General features: G+C 36.5%; 1 protein-coding gene across 1 annotated transcript; it reads left to right on the forward strand.

Annotated features, from left to right (window-relative positions):
- The first annotated feature begins 1,313 nt into the window (after window positions 1–1,313).
- Window positions 1,314–17,036, forward strand: LOC149805842 (uncharacterized). Its single transcript, XM_089950561.1, has 5 exons — window positions 1,314–1,440; window positions 1,672–1,715; window positions 5,680–5,745; window positions 9,610–9,664; window positions 11,016–17,036. Exons 1-5 carry the CDS (start codon window positions 1,387–1,389, stop codon window positions 11,841–11,843), a joined length of 1,047 nt encoding a protein of 348 aa, XP_089806687.1. The 5' UTR covers window positions 1,314–1,386; the 3' UTR covers window positions 11,844–17,036.
- Window positions 17,037–20,019: the final 2,983 nt, after the last annotated feature.

Here is a 20,019-nt window from a genome sequence, read left to right on the forward strand (position 1 = left end):
CAGCAAAATGTTTTAGAGATAGCGGAGGTTGGATGGAGCGATAGGAATCCACTAAACACTCTCTTGAAATTGTGCTAGTGAAATTATGAAAATAAAATATGTACCTTTCAGTCGTCATTTTTTAAGACAAATCTCAAGCAAAGTTCTTATGACACGTATATGAGTTTTGTGTGTGTAATTAACATTCCATGTTACTGTTGATGCGGCGTAAAACACACACACGCACACACACCTTTTTGTTAAACACAAGCAAATACAGAGTGAGTGTAATTCAAGTACCACTGAAATTACCGCCTTTTAATCTAGAATAAATTTTATACGTTGTGATGTTGTGATTTGGATTTTTAACGTAGCTTTAACAATTTTTCAGTCATATGGTTACGATGTCTGCAATGTGGCAGTTTATAGTGATGTCTAGCACTGGGGCATCATGACGCAGACATGAAGCATGATGTCCCACCCAGTCACATTATCCTGACACCAGGCCGACCAATCCTAACACTAACCTCTTAATGCTGAACGCCCAGCGAGGCAGCTGTTAGTACCATTTTTGTAAGTCTTTGGTATGACTCGGCCGGGGATTGAACCCACGACCTCCCGCATATGAGGCGGACACTCTAACCACTAGGCCACCGGAGCGGTCTTTATACTTTGTACCAAGTAGACTAAACTCGGAACCAGTTTCGATCCGACATTATACAGTATCCACTTGCCAGATAAAGCAGTCCAATCAGTGATGTGTAAGAAATTTTCAGAAGAGTAAATGCTAAAAAATATCTCCGTCACATATCTATTAATGTAGCAGTAATATTTTACATAAGTTACTTTTTTATGTAAAAAATGTAACACAATGGTATTAGAGAAGTACCCGTATCTCAGCTAATGTTTAATGTTTTGACGACTTGCTTGTAATGTTATGTATTAGCTTATACATGTAATATTCTAGAACCAGACAGATAAATGCGTTGCCACGTATGTACAAGTTCACAATCTCCCTGCTAGCAATATATTTTGAAAGATATACACTCAATAATTTGATAGTGGGACACACAACACGGCAAATTGTTAAAACGCTTAGCGTATGAAAAGAATGACTGTGTGGCTCGTGATTGTGAAACCGATACAACATTATGTTGCTTCTAAATAAAAGCCTTACTCTCTTCGTGTTACTACCAACAATGATTTTGACTCATCAATACTTTGTTTATCGTCTGCGCGTGGTGACGCTAGGCATTCAAGCATAAGATATTCAAAAGTTGACCTTTGACGTCACGAGGTCTGTCTATTTTTATCTCTTACGGACGTGGTGTTTACAAAAACTGCCTACTGCAAGTTAGTGCGTCATTCAATCGATAGGCACTTGGAGTTGTCAGTTGGGCCACAGAAATGGGAGACCGTGTGTTTATCGCCGATTATATTAAGAAAAAGAGAATTAGAAAGGTAAGTCAGTTTCGCATTTGACAGACTACATCAAATAGAGGTTTCCCATGAGTTATTTACAGTTGTCATCTTTTTATAGCGGTTTTATCGCGGAGTATGTAATATTTCTTATAACAGTTACCGCATCTATTGCGAAAGTAACCCTGACCTTTAGTGTCAATGATTGTGGAATGGGGGTGGGGTATCATTTAATAATGGTATTAATTGAGTACTTATTTCTCTGTTTTATAGGGAAATGCGCAATATTTGGTGAAATGGAAAGGCTACTCGTCAAAGTAAGTAGTTTTCAACTTGCTTTTTCACTGCATTTGGTATTGCCGGGTAATCCGCGAATATTATGCTTCTGCGCAGTACATTATGTCCAAAATGTTGAGTAAATAACTTTAAGTTTTGAAATTTCTGATGTAAGGCTTATCGAAGAGGCCGCATCACCATAGATTTAAATGACAGCTTTCATTATCACAAACAATGATGATGATTATGATGATGACACAGATAATAATTTAAAGCGACGAGGGACTAATGAGAATTATCCTAACGACGATGACAATGGTGATGATTATTTGCGGTTGCCATGCTGATATATATATATATATTATATATATATATATATATATATATATATATATATATATATATATATATAAGGGGATGGCTTTGTGTTTTGCGGCACATCAACACTTTGAAGGTATATCATAATGAGGCAGGTACAGTGATGTCCTTTGCACAAGGACAGGCCACGGAAGCAGGTATAGGCTCATAATATGATGGGAATTGAATCGGAACCCAATGGTCATGAGTCCATCAAAGTGTCTTATTTTATAATCTTCCTATTTGTCTTCTTTTTGATAGACAAGATGTAAGGGGTCGTTTCAGTGAGTTAAAAGAGTGATCGGCATCATCTTTGTTTTGTTGTTTCTAAATGCATTTTTAACGCATATTGGTTATATTGTGCCGAAGAAATGGGAGATAAATGCTTGGCCCCACGCAGTCACTGAAGTAGCCGACCCAGGCAGGTCTGAGTGAGTATCGAACCTCTGTACCTTCGCATTACGAGACAGTTATAGAGGCTGCGGTACGGTACAATATCATTTGTGCGGGCTGTCAATAAATATTCTTGATGTAAGTGCAAAGATGTCATGAAATGGCAACCACTATTAACTGGCAAATACAGGTTTATGACATATTTATAAAGCGCGCCAAACTGAGAATAGAGTAGAACCCATGATCTGTCGTTATATAATGTACTGGCGGAACAGATTTAGCGGTGTCCAATTCAAGTCGTAGAATGAACAGCGTAGAAATTGATCCGCCGGAGAATTATTTGACGGCAGATCTGGCTTAATGATATTCACACGGTGCACGTTATACACAGTTCCAAAATTACTATGAATGTAAAATAGTGAACGTTATTAGTGGTGGATATTGACATCGAGAAAAACGCCATTTTGACTTCTTTCGAGGTTAATACGGTTGAATTTCTATATGGCAACAAATTCATTGTATAATCTGGATACGACACGGAATACGTGGCACTCGTATTGAACCTCTGAAGCTCAAATATTTTGCGAAAGAGCACCCAAGAAATTCTTATTTGTTCGACTGCGGAGATTGATGCGCAACTTTGTCGTCACCATACATCAGTGTACTCGGGTTATCGAGAATTTGACAACACTTGCACGACATAAAGACCTCATAAGTTTCGTGATAAATACCGCGTACAAAATGCTACAAAATTCGTTACAAGAGAAATGTAAAAGTGCACGTCCGTAATAGACAGGTTTTCTTCTCCGATAGATAAGATTTGCATACCTACTGCTATGGTAACAAATAGTGCCACTTCTTTTATTTAAGGCATCTTTACTTGATGGAGAGATTTTATGTCAGCGTGATATAAATCACTACGCTTAGCACTGTTTGATTCTATCTTTGGTTTACGGAACATCGCTCGCATATGCTCTTTCAGAAATATTGCGTTGGTTACATCACAAATTGCTCGTGTTGGGACAAGCTTGCGACAACTCTTGTATGGATCCACACAGACGACGCATACTTCAAATCATTTGCTTGAGCCTTATTATTGGTGGGGAGGGGATAACAAGATTTTTTAGCGACGGTCTAGAAACTCGAGCAAAATTACATGGTCTGCATATGTAGGGAGACAATTTTCGACGATTTAAAAAAAAAAGGACCAGAAATAATTCATTGATTTCAAATTTTCGCCTTTTCAGATTTGAATTTTCTGTTTTGTCACCTCTTGAACGGCCTATCCCAAAATAGCTATAAAATCCCAAACTAGTACTACGTACGGGTTGTATTATAACAGTCAATCATTTCCGCGAACTCGAATGTATGGTGTTGAAAGCTGTATGTATCCGAATATAAGTAATTTATGTTAGAGGCGTCCATCAGGACGTTCACCGTTTAATATAGGTGCTATTGTCGTGCGAGTGATAATTTTATGTAATGTTTTATTGGTAGCAATACAGGCTGTCGTTCATGTATAATTAATTACTTCAAGAAAGTTTGCCTCTTTTCAGCTCCGTCGAAATCTATACGTATCGCCCGAGGTTTAAAAAAGTAAGAAAGAGTGGGTTTTAAATGTTGTAGCAGCTTAGCGAAGTCCTGTACGTAGTAAGCAACAAGGTCATATTGAATATCGTTCAACCGGACTCTCGCGTGACTCCGATAGATCTACGCATAAAAGGATATGATTTTTATTGATCAGTCATTTAAAATTGGGTCGTTAAATGGAAATGCGCAAGTGGATTTGTAAGGGACAACACGAGAGAGAGAGAGAGAGAGAGAGAGAGAGAGAGAGAGAGAAGGGGGTGAGGGCTTATACGGACACATATGCGAACGTGTGCTTGTATTGTCAGTCATTAATTATTATTGTCATAGCTGGGAATTGTGGACTTGTAATAGTTATGTGTATTACAGTCATTGTCAGGATGCATTTTCGCTCAGTGGTTGTCGTGCCGGACTCGCGAATCAAATGAATTCTTACTACCGGATTAGCTCAGTCATGGGCAAGACACTTAATTCCAGTTCCCTTGCTGACAAGTAACATTGGCGTTTTCTTCCTTAAAACACCAAACCAAAACATTTTAGTAAATTGGCGATAAATTCAAGTGCAGTTTAAAAGGTCCTAGCAGTACAGTAAATGCTACAACTATTACTAATAATAATTTCTGTTTTACCTGTAACAGGATAGAAACGCGACTAAAATACCCTACCTGGAATCTTGTTTCATAGTTAGTCTCAGTTTGATTTCCTGGCATTTCAAAGACGTCAAGCCCACTACAATCCGCACCCCAAAACCAAAAGAACCCAAATCAACAAGAACAAAAATAACTAAACAAATCCAAACAAGCAAACTGAAGGAGAATTCCATACAAAAAAATTCATTTTCATTCTTCTGTGAAAATAATATATTTTAATTTGCTTTAGTTTCCAGTGCTTAAGCAATTCAACGAGAATGGCTATTTCACTTTCCATTTGTACATTATGAATTTCACATCGTCACGGGCTTTTGTTTTGATTTATTCTGTTATACTTAAAGCATTTGATTTTTGGTAGTAGTCGTTACGATAAATTATGTAGGAATTTGCTGGGTTCGCTTTCTTAATTTTATTCGCCGAGTTTGGTGTATTTTCCGTCATGATGAAAGAGTTTATCCCGTTAGAAGTTCATCGAAACAAGAGGAGACGCGGTGGCTCAGTGTTCATCGTGTCAGACTAGCGGCCAAAATGGTATGGCATCATACTCGCGACCGAAATGGCCCGGCTTCAGATCGTACCGTGAGCTCAACCCTGGTCGGACACAGTGTTGTGTTTCTCTGGCAAAGCACGTCACTGCACTTGGATCAGTTTTAAATAAATGTCATATGTTGCTATGCCCTAAAACACCAAAGCAGACCTAGTCATAATGAAATTAGTTTTGGTGATCGATCTTTCAAGGCGTTTCATTCAAAGAGATGTTTTACTGAAAGTTAAAAGCCAGATAGAGAACTCTAGGAAACTTTAATGTACTTACAACCATTTTAGCACGAGCATTTTTCTTGTAATGCATAAACTTCAAGCGTTGTTTTCAGTAACCATATGCATAAAGTATTACTGGGGAAATCGTTATCGCCAGATGCCAGTCGGGCGAACTATAATAATTAGAAGTTTCAGTACTTTCTTCAGTTGTAAAATTCCGAAAAATGAACTGAGTATTCGTTTTCCTATCTCTTTTCAGAAAATGCACGTGGGAACCAGAGGAAAATATACTCGATCGCTCGCTTATCGTGCAGTTTGAGGAAGAGTAAGTGGCTTTCACTGTCGACGCTGTTTTCAAATTGAAAAAGGAATATATTATTAGGAATAAATACTGTGATTTAAATGGGAATTATGTTTCAGTGTCAGTGGATAATACGTGACATAACACAGGCAAATATGTAGGTACGTTCTCTCTTATTCACATTATTGCAATCTAATTAAAATCAGATCGCCACTCTCCTGGGTGAAGATCTGACAGCGACTGCTTAGGATTCATGTACATGTGACCTTTGAGTTAGCCAATAGAAATGCAGCTTTTAGGAATTTGACAGTGAATTAAATCATTACAATGATGATCTTCGTCTATTGTGCTTAGTCTCCCAACACGAAGATATAAGTCTTCATCTAATTGGCTGATAACATTAGCGATTATGGTAATAACATAGGTCATGAAAACATGCCCCCCTAAGCGGTCACTGTCAGATCTTCAGCTAGGGGTAGAGATCTGGTTTTAATCAGATTGACATTAATGTACACTATTTATCGTAAACATAGACCAATCATGCACTTCTTTGCAATTTTTATGTAAAAATTTTCTTTTCGCTCATATAGCCCAGACGTTTTCCGTTTGACTATAGGTTTCCATGTCAGCTTCCCAATGGTGTTTTACGTTATTTATTACCTATGAGGCGCCGTAGCTGACAAAAGCTGGTCCAATGAGAACGTTGCAGTTGAAATTTAGATGTTGTATGTATAGAATTCCAATATCGCGTGTTAGATCAAATTGCATGTCCTTAAAATTTTAATTTCTAGATCGAGATTTTAAGATTTTTTATGTTGAATTATACAGTGGTGTTTTAAAGTTCTATTTCCTATGTCGACGTTCTACAGTGTACATTTTCAATTACACAGCGATGGTTGAAATTTAAATATCATATGTCGGGAATCCCTATTTCATACCTTGTATGTACCTTTTTTTTAAAGTTCTATTGCATATGGCGAGTATTTAGATTTCATCTGTTGAATTTCACAGCAACGAGAAGCAGTCTCCTTTTTTTTCTTAAATAACGCGGTCCGTTCACTAGAGCGACCTCTAGCGAAGAAATTCATAGTAATTATCGACCTGTGAATGGTAACTTTCAAACCGTAAATGCATGAAATGTAATGGCACCTCATAATTGAATACACGAATGATGTATCTTAATACTCGATATTATTTTGAATTGGTAAAGTGGACATTGTGTAATGTTACTTTTAACACCAACACATCATTTCACCATACTAAAATAACAATTCTGACAAGCACACAGAATGTCCAACCACCGCTGTGTAATTCAACAGATACATTCTAAAAACTCAACATACAAAATGGAACTTTCAGCACAATCAGTGTGATTCAATATGTTAAATTGAAACGCTCGACAAAAACTTTCAACAACTGCCATATAATTTTGAAGATACAATCTAAAAACTTGACACTGGACACAGAATTTTCAACCAGCGCTGTGTAATTCAACAAATGAAATTTAAATACTCAACATATGAAATAGAACTTCCAAAATAAACTCTTTGAACCAATACGTAAATTAGGAATTCTCGACCTATGACATTGAAATGTTAACCACCGCCGTGTAATTCAAACGACACAATCTAAAACCTCGACATAAAATATATAACGTTTAACCACTACTGTTTAATTCAACAAATACAATCTAAAATCTCGACCTAGAAAATGAAACTTTAAGGACAAGCATTTTTGATACTACAGGTGAAATTGGAATTCTGGACGTATGACATTAAAATTTCAACGGCACCGTTCTGATTGGACCAGCTTTTGTCCGCTACGGCGCCTCATAATTACCTGTGTTATATCTAGCAAACTTCATTTCCTGTTTCCCATTCTGTAGCTCGAGATGTTCTCATGCAGGTTTTACCAGTTTGTTTAGCCCAATTAATGATTTCTTTCTTGTGACGTAACTAGAAAACTATAGCATTCTTGTTATCACGTAATCCGAGTTTTGCATGACAGTCTCAGTATTAAAGTCCAGGTTATTCTGAACCCAAGGGATTCTGTAAAGTAACAAAAAATCAGCATCACTAATTAAGTTGCTTAAAATGGCAAAAGCAGCAGCAAAAAGCGAAGTATACATTACTTAAAATCACTCTACTAAAAATTACTTGTGAGATTTGTCATGATGGTTATTGGCACATGTAGATTCAGTATATACAAGGGAAAATGTCATATCAATAAAATCAACTACAGCTAATTAGCGCAAGGTTTATACGACACGAACAATAAAAATAAAATCTACCATTATGGTGTGGAACATGAAAATTTGTCAGAAATAAAAACAAAATCTGCATAGTCCGATTCGTCTAAGGATTATACAACTGAAAGCTGCGAAAGACCTGTCGCACAATTGTATAAACAACACCAGTGTATGTAGGTATAACTGATTTGTCCCCATTTCTTCTAAAGGTCTAAAAAAAAATTTAAATAATATATATTTAAACAATTTAAGAGATTGGTGACATCATTTTTTTCCAAACGAAGTCATTAACCACGACAGTGTAAAGTCCGTTCTGTTAATCACATGGAAGCTTAATGGAAAGGGAGGCTAGGTAAAAAGGATAAATAGGATATTATTTGCAAGGGAGAAAATGGCATAAAACGTTACACGAGTTTCCAGTCATGCAACGCAAAAGCTTGCAGTCTTCATTGCTGCAATGCATCAACGCTAATTATGGACACGCACGGGGATTTGGGGCTATAACAAAAGGATTCGTAGTTGAGGTTGAGTTTGGTGGCTTTGTGTTAAAGAAATGACAAGGGAGAAAACTTGTTACGACGATGTGTCGTACTCCTGCAGTGTTTAAACATCAGTTAAAAAAAAAGAATACAAAAGTCAACGCCAAGCACACCTTGGATCCACAGATTGCTCAAACATTGATTTTTATATCACTGCATCCTTGTTAACGACACGGACCTCCGATATACAACTTCCATTGAACCCGCACTTAAACTACGCCTTCCGCTAACCTGATTGGTAGATTATACAAATATTTTTGACATTTTAATTTTATGACGAGAGAGACAATGAAAGACGGATATTTTTTTATCAGTCTAGATAAAAAATATATTATTTTACTTTATTTCTAAGCGTCTTTTATTAGAAAAGATGGCAAAATGAATTTAAACCCAATAACGACCAATGACCAATCCACCTTAGTGGGACTAGCATTTCGCGCATGTCAAGAATCCATTGTCCTTGTATCGATTCTGTTTTGAGCTTCATTGTTACCGTATGTCCCCATGCGTCTATACAGCATGAACCTCAACGAAATTCTGTCATGATGGGCTATCATTTATTGTAATTAGACATTTTTTGGTTTGCATATATTTAAAAATAAATCCACTTCAGAGAGCATTTAATTAACAGTATTCGCGGTATAATGAGTCAGAAAAAAACGGACTCGCACTCTATTCCAGTCTCAAAATACAATGAATGCACCAAACAAAGACAATTAACCAAATCAGCTTACTAGTTAAAAGGAATTTTCAGCGTAAGAAAATAAGATAACTTCTTACACTCACGAAACAATTGCATCTTGCCATTTTGTTGTATAACATAATCTCTGATTTTGCTTCTTTAGATGGTTAACCACTTATAAATGCTTTTACCACACCGTTTTAGTGTCAAACACGTAACAAGTATAGAGGTAACTTGTTAAGCTAGGTAACTAGGTAGAAAGGTAAATGTACTTAGATGAGTAAATATACTGTATATAGAAGGTACGTAGGTTAATGTTTCATATGTGTCTGTGTAGGTTTCACCTATTATATATGTAGGTAGTTATTTATCTTCTAACATTTTACAAAATGTCTTAAGAGAAAATTATCATATTGCAGGGGTTATGACCCATGGCTTTCAAGGAGAAGACCGAAAAGGAGAAGACGCAGCGAGGTATTTTTTTCTTCTCCATAACAGTAAACATGTAGAGTGTAGTAGATGTCCGCATATCATGTATATGCAGAAAGTTATATTGATTTTATCAAGGGCGCGATTTACTTAGGTGAACCTAGATAGCGTTAACTCGTTATGCGTTACCTTCCGCACATGTACACACAAAATTACAGTTCGTACATGTATTACCTGGTGTATTAGTTATTATAACACGGGGCGGGGGTGGTGTGTGGGATGGCAAAACATGACCCGCGGGCGATCTGGCCCATTACCTGGTTGTATCCGTTAATTTACATCATCGGGCGAGGCTTATAAAATCAATTATAAGGCCCGTGCCCGGGAAGAAGTAGCTCATGCCAGATCTAACGTTTTAACACCACATTTGTTGCACCACCCACCCCCGGCACAAATCATAATCGGGCATCAGAATAACTCTCCTTTAAGAACGGGGCACACAGATTGAGTAAATAAAAAAAAAACGTAATATTGGTACTGTCAAGCCGTCTTAATCCATTGAAATGGGTAGTTTTGCTGTGCTCTCGTTTGTTATAGGCAAGCTTTTTTAAGATAATTCCATACTTGTCTGTCTTTTTCGTTTCTTTTGTACTGAAAATTACTTATTCAACAGTAACATGTACGTATTATTACATAAATAAATTAAAAAAAAAACACGGCCGCTCAAGCATATCGTTATAGCTTAGGTTTTAAATGAAGATTGACACGCTGTTTATTTCAAAACACATAACAGGCATCTTCATTCATAATTCACTCATCTGTATTGTCTTGTAACGGCTTAGTTACAGCATCAATTACATAATGTGACAAGTGTTAATGCTACATGTATGCGGCAACCTAACAATACTTGTGCATGTGGAAAAACGGAGAAACTTGGATGTTTTTTTGCGACAGAGTTTAACGCATTTTATGCTTCAAAGTTATAACGTTTTCACTTTTGCATTATGTTGTTTACAAGTATTCCCAGATTAGCGATGCGTACATTTCTTTTCTGTCTGTCTATTTTTCATTGATTAATTCTTATTCCAAATGAGTATTGTTCGGATATCATAACATGTAAACAAATATTGTGTGAACGTATTCATTTGAAGTCTGTACGACAAAAGGTTTGTCACAACCATTGTACCGTTATCACTGGACTTGAGACGGTAATTGTTGTCTCTAGATGTTGGGAAGCATATGATCGTTTTACAAAACGGTGACATCGCCTATTCATTTAACAAATTAAATTGAATTCATTGAGTATCGTTGGTAACGAGAATGAAGTCGGGGATATTATCTCTAAATCTACTGCCTGTCGCATTGTTAAAAGAGCTCTTGTTAATTCTTTGTGCAGGTGACAGAGTCTAGGGCTTTGTCCCATCAATTTAGCATCGGTGCTGGGGAGCGAGATTCAGACGATGTAAGTGACCAGGAGAATAAAAACAATCCACACGAGCAGACACGGGATAATGACAAAGGGGAACAGAAAAAGGACCTGGTCAATTTAAAACTCTGGCAAACAGATGTCTCGACGGCGCGTGACGATGCTTTGTTATTTCATCAACAAGGTCATACGAACTCGCGAAATGAGAGCGACAAAGAGCGACACATAATAGAGGGGCTTGATGCGCACACGCATAGTCAGGTGTTCCCAGCGTACAAAGAAGAGAGGCTGAGTGATTATCATTATGGCGGGAAATGCTGCCATCCGAAAGTGCGGGCTAAGTTGTTGTTCAAAACTGGAGAAATGAAGCGAGAAAATTGGTGGGAAGAGGAAGAGAAATTTGTTTCTCACAAAATGTGCGACGTCAGTAAAATATGTGCAAGTGATTCTAATGGAAATTATTTACAGAGGCTAACGGAGTACCCTCGACCGAAAAGGAGGTCGTATAGTATTGACTGGTATTCTGATATTCCTGATGAGAAAAAAGCAAAAGCCGACGACGAAAAAAAGGACCAAACTGATTCAGAAAACAAAGACAGTTCCGATGCTATGTCATCCAAGATTTTAAAAACGACATGCAGTGGTGAAAACTTTAAATTAAAAAGTATGTCTGAGAACTCTACGGACGAAAATGCAAACGTCATGGTTACCAACGTCACGTTTGATTCGGTTACGGTGACGTTCGTGGAATCTAATACAGATAAAGGATTTTTCAGAGAAAGACCTGATAACTTTTAATGTTTTAGAGGACACTGGCACGACATGTTGTAAATTTTGTTATTTTTGTGGACATGGGCACGACATATATACCGTACATTTTTATAAACATTGCAAATATTGTTGAGCATATGCATCAAGAAAACGACATTTTTGAGTTTCGTACTTCACGATATTGCTTTGTAGTTTAATTATGAACGGAAAAAGTAGAGGCGTATGCTTGTATATAAAACTCGTTAAGGAACACACTGCAAAGTCTGACTATGTTGTTCGGACCAAAACATGCGAGTTTTGGCGTCTGACGTATGAGCCAGGTCTGATATTACTGCTTCCTGGTGGGGGCTAAGGGCTAATGGTGAGGTTGTTCCGACCGTAGGGGCAGTCTGAAATGATGTTATGTGTTCGTTCAACCAAAATTGAAGGATATACTGTAGTTTACTTGCTAATTGTCTTACGTTGAGTAAAAATTGTCATGACCAACACTGGAATGTCTTTTTACTCGGTAAGCTGACGATACGTATTTAAGAAATGCTATGAACTGAGGTATGGTACCCATAGACCATCTCTCAGTACCCCTGATTGACATCCCCATGTGTTCTGGTCAGTCCACGTCACACCTTATTGACACGCGACTTCTAATTTTAGTCCCGTATTTATTTTCTTCACAAGAACTTTTTGATTGAAATACATTTTTACATGTACACAGTACTTATTTGACGATCCTGTACACAATAGATATAGAAAGGTACAAAACCATAGCAGGGTATCAAAACCTGTCTGAAACGGGGTAGGGTTCCAAAACTTCCATAAGCACCCCTATCTTAGCATATTGCAGTACGAGTGGTCGTCCTCCGTCAGTTCTGGTTATCGCTATTCCGGTATACGAGTGCTTTCTTTCTCGAGCTGATAGCATAATCGCCGAGGAATTGTATGCCGGGTATGTTATATTGTTTGGTCGGCCATAGTTGGGTAGCGACTGGTGTCAACATTAGATGAAAGTGCCCGAGGTCTAACGTGTCAGATCTAGTCTTATAACTTAGATGGGTGGATAAGAAAGGAGGTCATAAGTACAGTATGATGGAAATGACACTTGCTGGACACATGTCCAATATAATTGCACCTAAATGTCTCTAAGTATGTGACTTTTTGTAAAAAAAATTTAATGCACCATTTAGAAATATTCAGGACATTGTACAGCAAGATTTTTAGAAAATGGGCATGGAGATGTTATGATCGTAAAAGATGCTATAAAAACGGGTTTTCTTGGGCGTTAGATTTTTCTCCGTACAGAGGTTTATGTACATGCGTATCCTCATCACGGGTAAACGTCAAAAATTGGCGGTTGTTATTGATATATCCTAATGTATTACAGTAGTGGTTTCTAGCCGTTGCTAGACTTTTATTAGACGTTTTAAAACAAAGAAGTTGCAGGAAAAATATCTGTGCGAAAATTACATGCAGTGCGACTGATGTAAACAAAAAACAAAAACTTCTTGAGGTACATAGTTATTGCAAAAGTTTCATAAGTAACTAGTAATATTTGTTGTGAATCTTTTCTGCAGCCTGTCTCTGGATATAACATAAACAATGGAATTAAATTTATAATCATGTTTTCGTCCCGATTTATTTTAAAGGAACTGTGTTTATATACATTGTAATTGATTTGGTTTGGTTTGATTTGGCGTTTTACGGCACAGCAACACAAGTAGGTTATTTTGTGCCGAGGCATTTGTAGCAAAGAACCTTGCCCAAGGACACACCGCGGTAGCTGACCCGGGCCGGGCCGTTGGTAGGATTCTAACCAGCACCCTTTCGATCGTAAGTCTGGCACGCTAACCACAAAGTCACTGCGACTTCCACGCTTTGTGATTGAACTGTATATGCTTGTGGATGGAAAAACTTTTCACGGTTATCATATTTTTTTTACTCTATTGGTGTTTAAGGGACTTCTGGTGTTTAAAGGAAAGTCCGTGCCATGGTGCAATTTGCCTTTAATTGAAACTATTTTGATTATCGCTTCTGTACAATTTTAGCAACTTGTGCCCATCAGTTTATGTGAAATCGGCCCTTAAACTCTATTTTGAACAGAACGTTCGCCATTGCGTCGTATAGGGCACTGCGACTGTTATGCACAAAATTCGAATAAATGAGGCCACTTTATTTTCACTTGTAAATTATGGGATACACGTTTCCTTTTTATTATATAAAAATAGACGATAACTGGACAGCTTTTGTAAACAAATTCCTTTGATGGGATTAATATTGCCAACGATCATTAAAAGATAATGTCTGTCGTGTGTTGTATTGGACGTGTTACGAGACAATGTAACCACGTCAGATGACCCGATGGACTGTGCTGAATCAATACACTGATTGGGGTTGCGACCCAATATCGTAGCCTGTAGGCCTACTTGCATTAATACAGACAAATAAAATCCACAGATATTCGTAACATTGAAAATTATTTATATAAATTTAATGTATGTATGTATTAGTCTATTAGTCAATTTAAAATTGTGTTTAATGTATCTCCAACACTAACAGATTTTTGGGGGGATAAAAGTTGATCCTCCTGTCTCAAGTTTGCCTACATTAATCGTGGAGATAAACCAGCTTGGATTTAGAATCTCATGTATAGTAACATTTTATATTTGAATCAAATTCAATGAATATACGCGTGCAATAAAATGGTCGACGCTAATATATCAAGCAATCTGAGAAAGGGAGACTTGAAGGAGAACGTGTATATCCATACCGTAATCACATGGGAGACGTGCCGGTGTGACCTTTCTCGAAGAGAGTTAATTCGATATGTTTCGGAAAACGGGGATTGACCCAGCATGGCGGTATAATGATGATTAAATTTTGGCTATTGTCTTAATTGATCAGCATGTACTTTGAAAATATGCATATTAGCTTAGAATTTAGAAAAGAGCTAACATGGTGGTTACAGTTTGAAGGCCGGATTTTCTCTTGAAGATATCATTTTCATTTATGACGTACTAAAAATAACGCATTTCTATATATTGAAGTAGTTAAACAAATAAAATTTGATCACGATGCATCGGACATTCGAACCAGTAGCGAAAACCTTACGCAAAATGAACCTGGTTACGTTCGTGTTAACTCGAATTTTAAGGCAAACATTGTTAACAGATTGCATCATCGCTAGTTTAACCTCTGAGGCAAAACCTATAGCCGCCTGCCACCATTTTAAATGATAATGATAGAGGCACAACTCGTTGATGTATGTGAAAACGGGATAGAAGAAACGTCATGTATGTCTTGACGTTTGATCACTAGTTTTACGCCATATTATTTGCTTGATATCTCCGTAGTTTTCACTTTTTGACATATGTGGGTGGGTGGGGGAATCTGCTTCTGCACATCGTAGCCTCGAATGCTATTTTGATAGGTGGACGCTACGAAGTGATCATATCTTTGTCAGTGGACGAAAAGAATTACGGTTGAAGCTACCTAGCAGTTTGTATCTCTAACAAAACAGCAGCCATAATGACATGGGACGTCTTTTTGTCTTCGTATGGCGCTCGTCCAGTCAGATGCCTTAATCAAAACGGCGGCATATTCGTTAGTTTATTACACTGAAAATAACATTAAGGACAAGATCGGGCATTTGTTTTTTTAGCTGGAGTAAGTTAGGGAGACACTTTGTATGCATTGTTACGAATATGCGCAAAAGTGATTAAACAACACCTGTGTGAATCACAACGGCTGCTGTGTTGACGGCTACAGGATCAAATTAGTACCCCGCCAACGAAGGCGGTATTAATTCTTGGCCCATGGAAGTTATTTAAACACACGTCATACATGTACAGGCTAGTGAAATAACTGGTCCTCATCAATGACATTTTAAAAATTTGAGCATCTACATACAGTACCAGAAAGTTTTCATTCATATTTTTGAAAACCACTACCGAGGTTAGACTACCATTCTGTACCGATTGTGTAAAGGCTCGTCAGATAAGTGTTCTGTACATGTAAAAATGTATTTCAGTCAAAAAAGTTCATGTGAAGAAAATAAATATGGGACTACAATGTAATATGAGATTCATATTATTACAAGCATGTATATGCTGATAAATATACTTCATAACATATAAACTCCATTTTCTCAAATATATATATATATATATATATATATATATATATATATATATATATATATATATATATATATATATATATATATATATAATGTTTGCCCATGCAGTGTGGCTGTAGTATAATATACAACAAGGTATTCAATCTACTGCTAGGTTAATTTGACACGATTCCATTTTTGTGGCAATGATTATGCTTAAAGTTGTTTTGATGCAAAGTATAGTCAATTAAAAAAATTCACATTGTATTACAATCCTGGCAGATGGTTACATGTCTTAAACGTAACTATTTTGCGTCAGGTTACTTTTTTAGGCTTGATAGCGGTCAGTGTTTATCGATTGCACCATTGTCGTCATTTAGTGTTTATATCGATGTAGTAGGTGTGAAAAATGCAGTTAAATATTACATTAGCTATTAGTTCTTTTTGTCATGCACAAAGGCTCATCAGTACGTTAAAAGCTATATCATGTGGAGTAAATTGCTCTCTGTCTCTCTCTGTCTCTTTATTTCTCTCTCTCTCTCTCTCTCTCTCTCTCTCTCTCTCATATTTGCACTTCTAGAGAATGACTTGTGAAGGATGCAGTATATCTATTAATCATTGTTTCATCTTGTTCCTTATTTAGTTTAACGATTCACAGAATTGTTATATTTGTTGTTTTCCCCATCAAATGTCAGCCAGCAAATGTTATTGAACCTACTGAGAATATATGCACACTTATATGATGCAATGATTACACGAGTAAAAACGTTACGATTTGCCCGAGGCAAAGATGTTTAAAATTTTTTTTATATCTCAGTCCAATGAAAAACGCAACAACATTCTGTATCTGTAATTTTGTATGAACTTATTCTTTGAGAAAGTTCATTGATTTAGTAGCGGATTTCATACTGTTGTGTTGCATGTGAAATGTTTGCATGTTTTGCCTTTTCAGTTGGAAAAGAGACCATTCTGTTTGTAACATTTTCTCATCGAACTTGCTGTTTGATGTCGTTTGACACAAGGAACATGTGAATTTCCAATGATACGAGTAGTGTTATCTTTTGACCTTTTAACATTGTGACTTCTGGATAATAAATTCACAATTGCGTTTAGTTATCTTATTGTCATTTATCAAAGTAGATGCCACTTAGAAGAATATTTTCTTCGTAAATATTGTTATCATCACATTTCTCAATGTCGTCATGACCACAACATTTGTTTACAATGGTCAGCACTGATTTATATGGACAAAACAATTGTGTCGAAAATCCTATCATTATCAGTTGTGAACGAAAACAGCACCAAATCAACTTCCCGCCATAATAAAGACCGAGACAGCTACTCGACATTTGACAGCAACATGAATCGCGTGATAACTGCATCAGTAACAATGTTTAAAATTGTGTATTCCTGTAAACGGTTTTATGTGGTTCTGTCGTTGCATGATGTACACCTGGCCATTTATTGTTGCAGTATGTCAATATTTACAAGAAAAAACATTTATACCATACAGAGTTAAAACAGCGGCGTTTTCCTTTGTTCCTATTTAAATCAAGTATTAGTCTATTATAGGAAGGCAAATAATCAGTTTAACTTTAAAAATCTATTTATCCATATTCTAATCTGAATCCGCATATTTAAGTTATTTTGACCGTATTAATTTTCCTGATTTTTAGATAGTAGTAATAATGACAAATTGAAAATTTAACCTTTCTCCTGCAAATTTACGCAATTTTCCCTGATTATTTGCACTTCTAGAGAAATGACTTATGACGAATGCAAGACAGTTTTAAAGTTGCAAAATAGACCGCTCCAGTGGCCTAGTGGTTAGAGCGTCGGGAGGTCGCGGGTTCGAACCCCGGCCGAGTCATACCAAAGACTTACAAAAATGGTACTAACAGCTACCTCGCTTGGCGCTCAGCATTAAGAGGTTAGTGTTAGGACTGGTTGGCCTGGTGTCAGGATAATGTGACTGGATGAGACATCATGCTACATGTCTGCAGCATGATGCCCCACTGCTAGACATCACTATTAACCGTCACACTGCAGACATCGTAGCGATATGACTGAAAAAGTGTTAAAGCTAGGTTAAAATCCAAATCACACACACACACGTTCCAAAACAGCACATTCAAACTATTTTTGTTAATAGCCCATAAGCTAAATCTTATAAGTTTTGCTTACAAGTCGAAAAGTTTGTAATAATATCATCTGGAATTCTAAGTTAGGTTTCTTTGCGTGATTTTCATCTAAATTTGTGTTGTCGACGGTGTCTTTTGTAGCGGATCGCATGAAAAGCATTAACGGGCAAAATTAGATTCATTTGAAGAGCGTCGAAACGAGTGACCATACATTTCCAAAAGTAGGTATGATTGTAAGCATCTCGGGATAATCTGTTTGAATAATGTTATCGTAAATATTTATTGACACTAAACTGTAGGTTAATATAACGAATGCCGGTTAGTGAAGAATAAGCAAAACAAACGAAGTAAAGAGAACAATCGGGGTTATCAAGTTTAAAATTTAAAGCCCACACAAGTCGAGGGTTATATGATAAAAGTCTAAGAAGGAAGTACTGTGTGAGATACAAGTGACTGAGTCATAGTGTAAGAACGGTATCAGGAAGCAGAAACATCTTTTTTTTTAAATCCGAAACATATCTATAGACCTCAGCAATGTTAATGATGGCCTAATGAAACGAACGTTGGTGATTGGTCTTTAAAACGTTTTTTTTGATATATATATATTTTTTAAAATGTCCATTCTTAGTTGCATACAAAGGTCCCAAATGCATAATATGTTTTCCTTCTCTTGACTTGAGCACGTATATTTTAAATTTGGCAGTCTGCCTTAACACACACGAATCCATGTAAAAAAATTTAGTGTCTATTCCATAGCACAGTAGACAAGTTCAATGAGCAATAAAATTTCCAATTACTTTGTTTTATTTTATACATTTTGTGGAACATGGATTTATTTTAACTGCTATAAAAATATGGACAAATTTATAATTAATTAGTGGTTTGTATAAACCAAATTGACAAATGTAACTGCATACATATGTTACATAACCAGAACACTGTTTCCAAAAAAGGAAACGGCAAAAAAAATGTATTTAGAATAATTGCAAGGCTCTCCAGTGAATTAAAACATTTTAGGCTGATCGATGATTATAAAGAAAGTTACGTTTATTCGTAAGATTTATAAGGAAAGACTGATTAATCAAGAATGAAGAACAAATGCTTGACAAACGTGTACATAGTCCTTAAATCAGAGTGCTAGCATACTACGTAACAAAGTTCTCAGTACTGTTGCTGTAATATTTCAAAATTCTTCACAGATGTCAATGAAATGATCCGATATCTGTATTATGTTTGAGTAAATAGATGTGTTTCATAACATTAAACCCAAAGCCTGCGAACGTCTAGGCTACTCCTACATCAAATTTAGAGATTAACTTGACGTACGTATTGGTATCACATTCAAACAAAGAATATCGTTATGAGTCAAATGATAATATCAATGATATACATTTTATGAAATGTTGCTTGGTTTATTGATTGCCAGTATACAAGAAAAGCTATTTAATGAACTTTCTACTTACTAAGAAATTGTTAACAGTTCAAACCGCATTGATTGATTATGGGTTTAATTTGGCTCTGTTGATTGACGGGTTTATTGACCACAACTCAATATGTTACAATGCTCCAATGAGTGAGACGAATTTTAAACCATTTTCTTTCAATGACGCAGCCTTTTAATTTTCATTTGTTAAGATATCGTTATATATATTTTCATCCATACTTCTACTTGTGTTCCCATTTAAAACTACCACTCAGTTACGATTTTGTTTGATTTTATAGGTGCGATATCTTTCAAACGCATACAATTCAAATCTGAAACTAATGTCTTTAATGACTGTCCAAGGTTTGCTATTTATTTAATTATAAGCGGAAAACGCTTTTATTCAGCTAATCTATCATAGACCCCCACAAGGACGGGACATATACCCTCAACGACACCGAATACCAAAAATACATCTTGGACGCAAGCTCTTGTACAAAATACCACCATCTGCTTGATCTTTCTTTTAAT

Source organism: Sinohyriopsis cumingii, chromosome 2 (assembly GCF_028554795.1).
Source record: "Sinohyriopsis cumingii isolate HCF-2022 chromosome 2, ASM2855479v2, whole genome shotgun sequence".
Taxonomy (NCBI): domain Eukaryota; kingdom Metazoa; phylum Mollusca; class Bivalvia; order Unionida; family Unionidae; genus Sinohyriopsis; species Sinohyriopsis cumingii.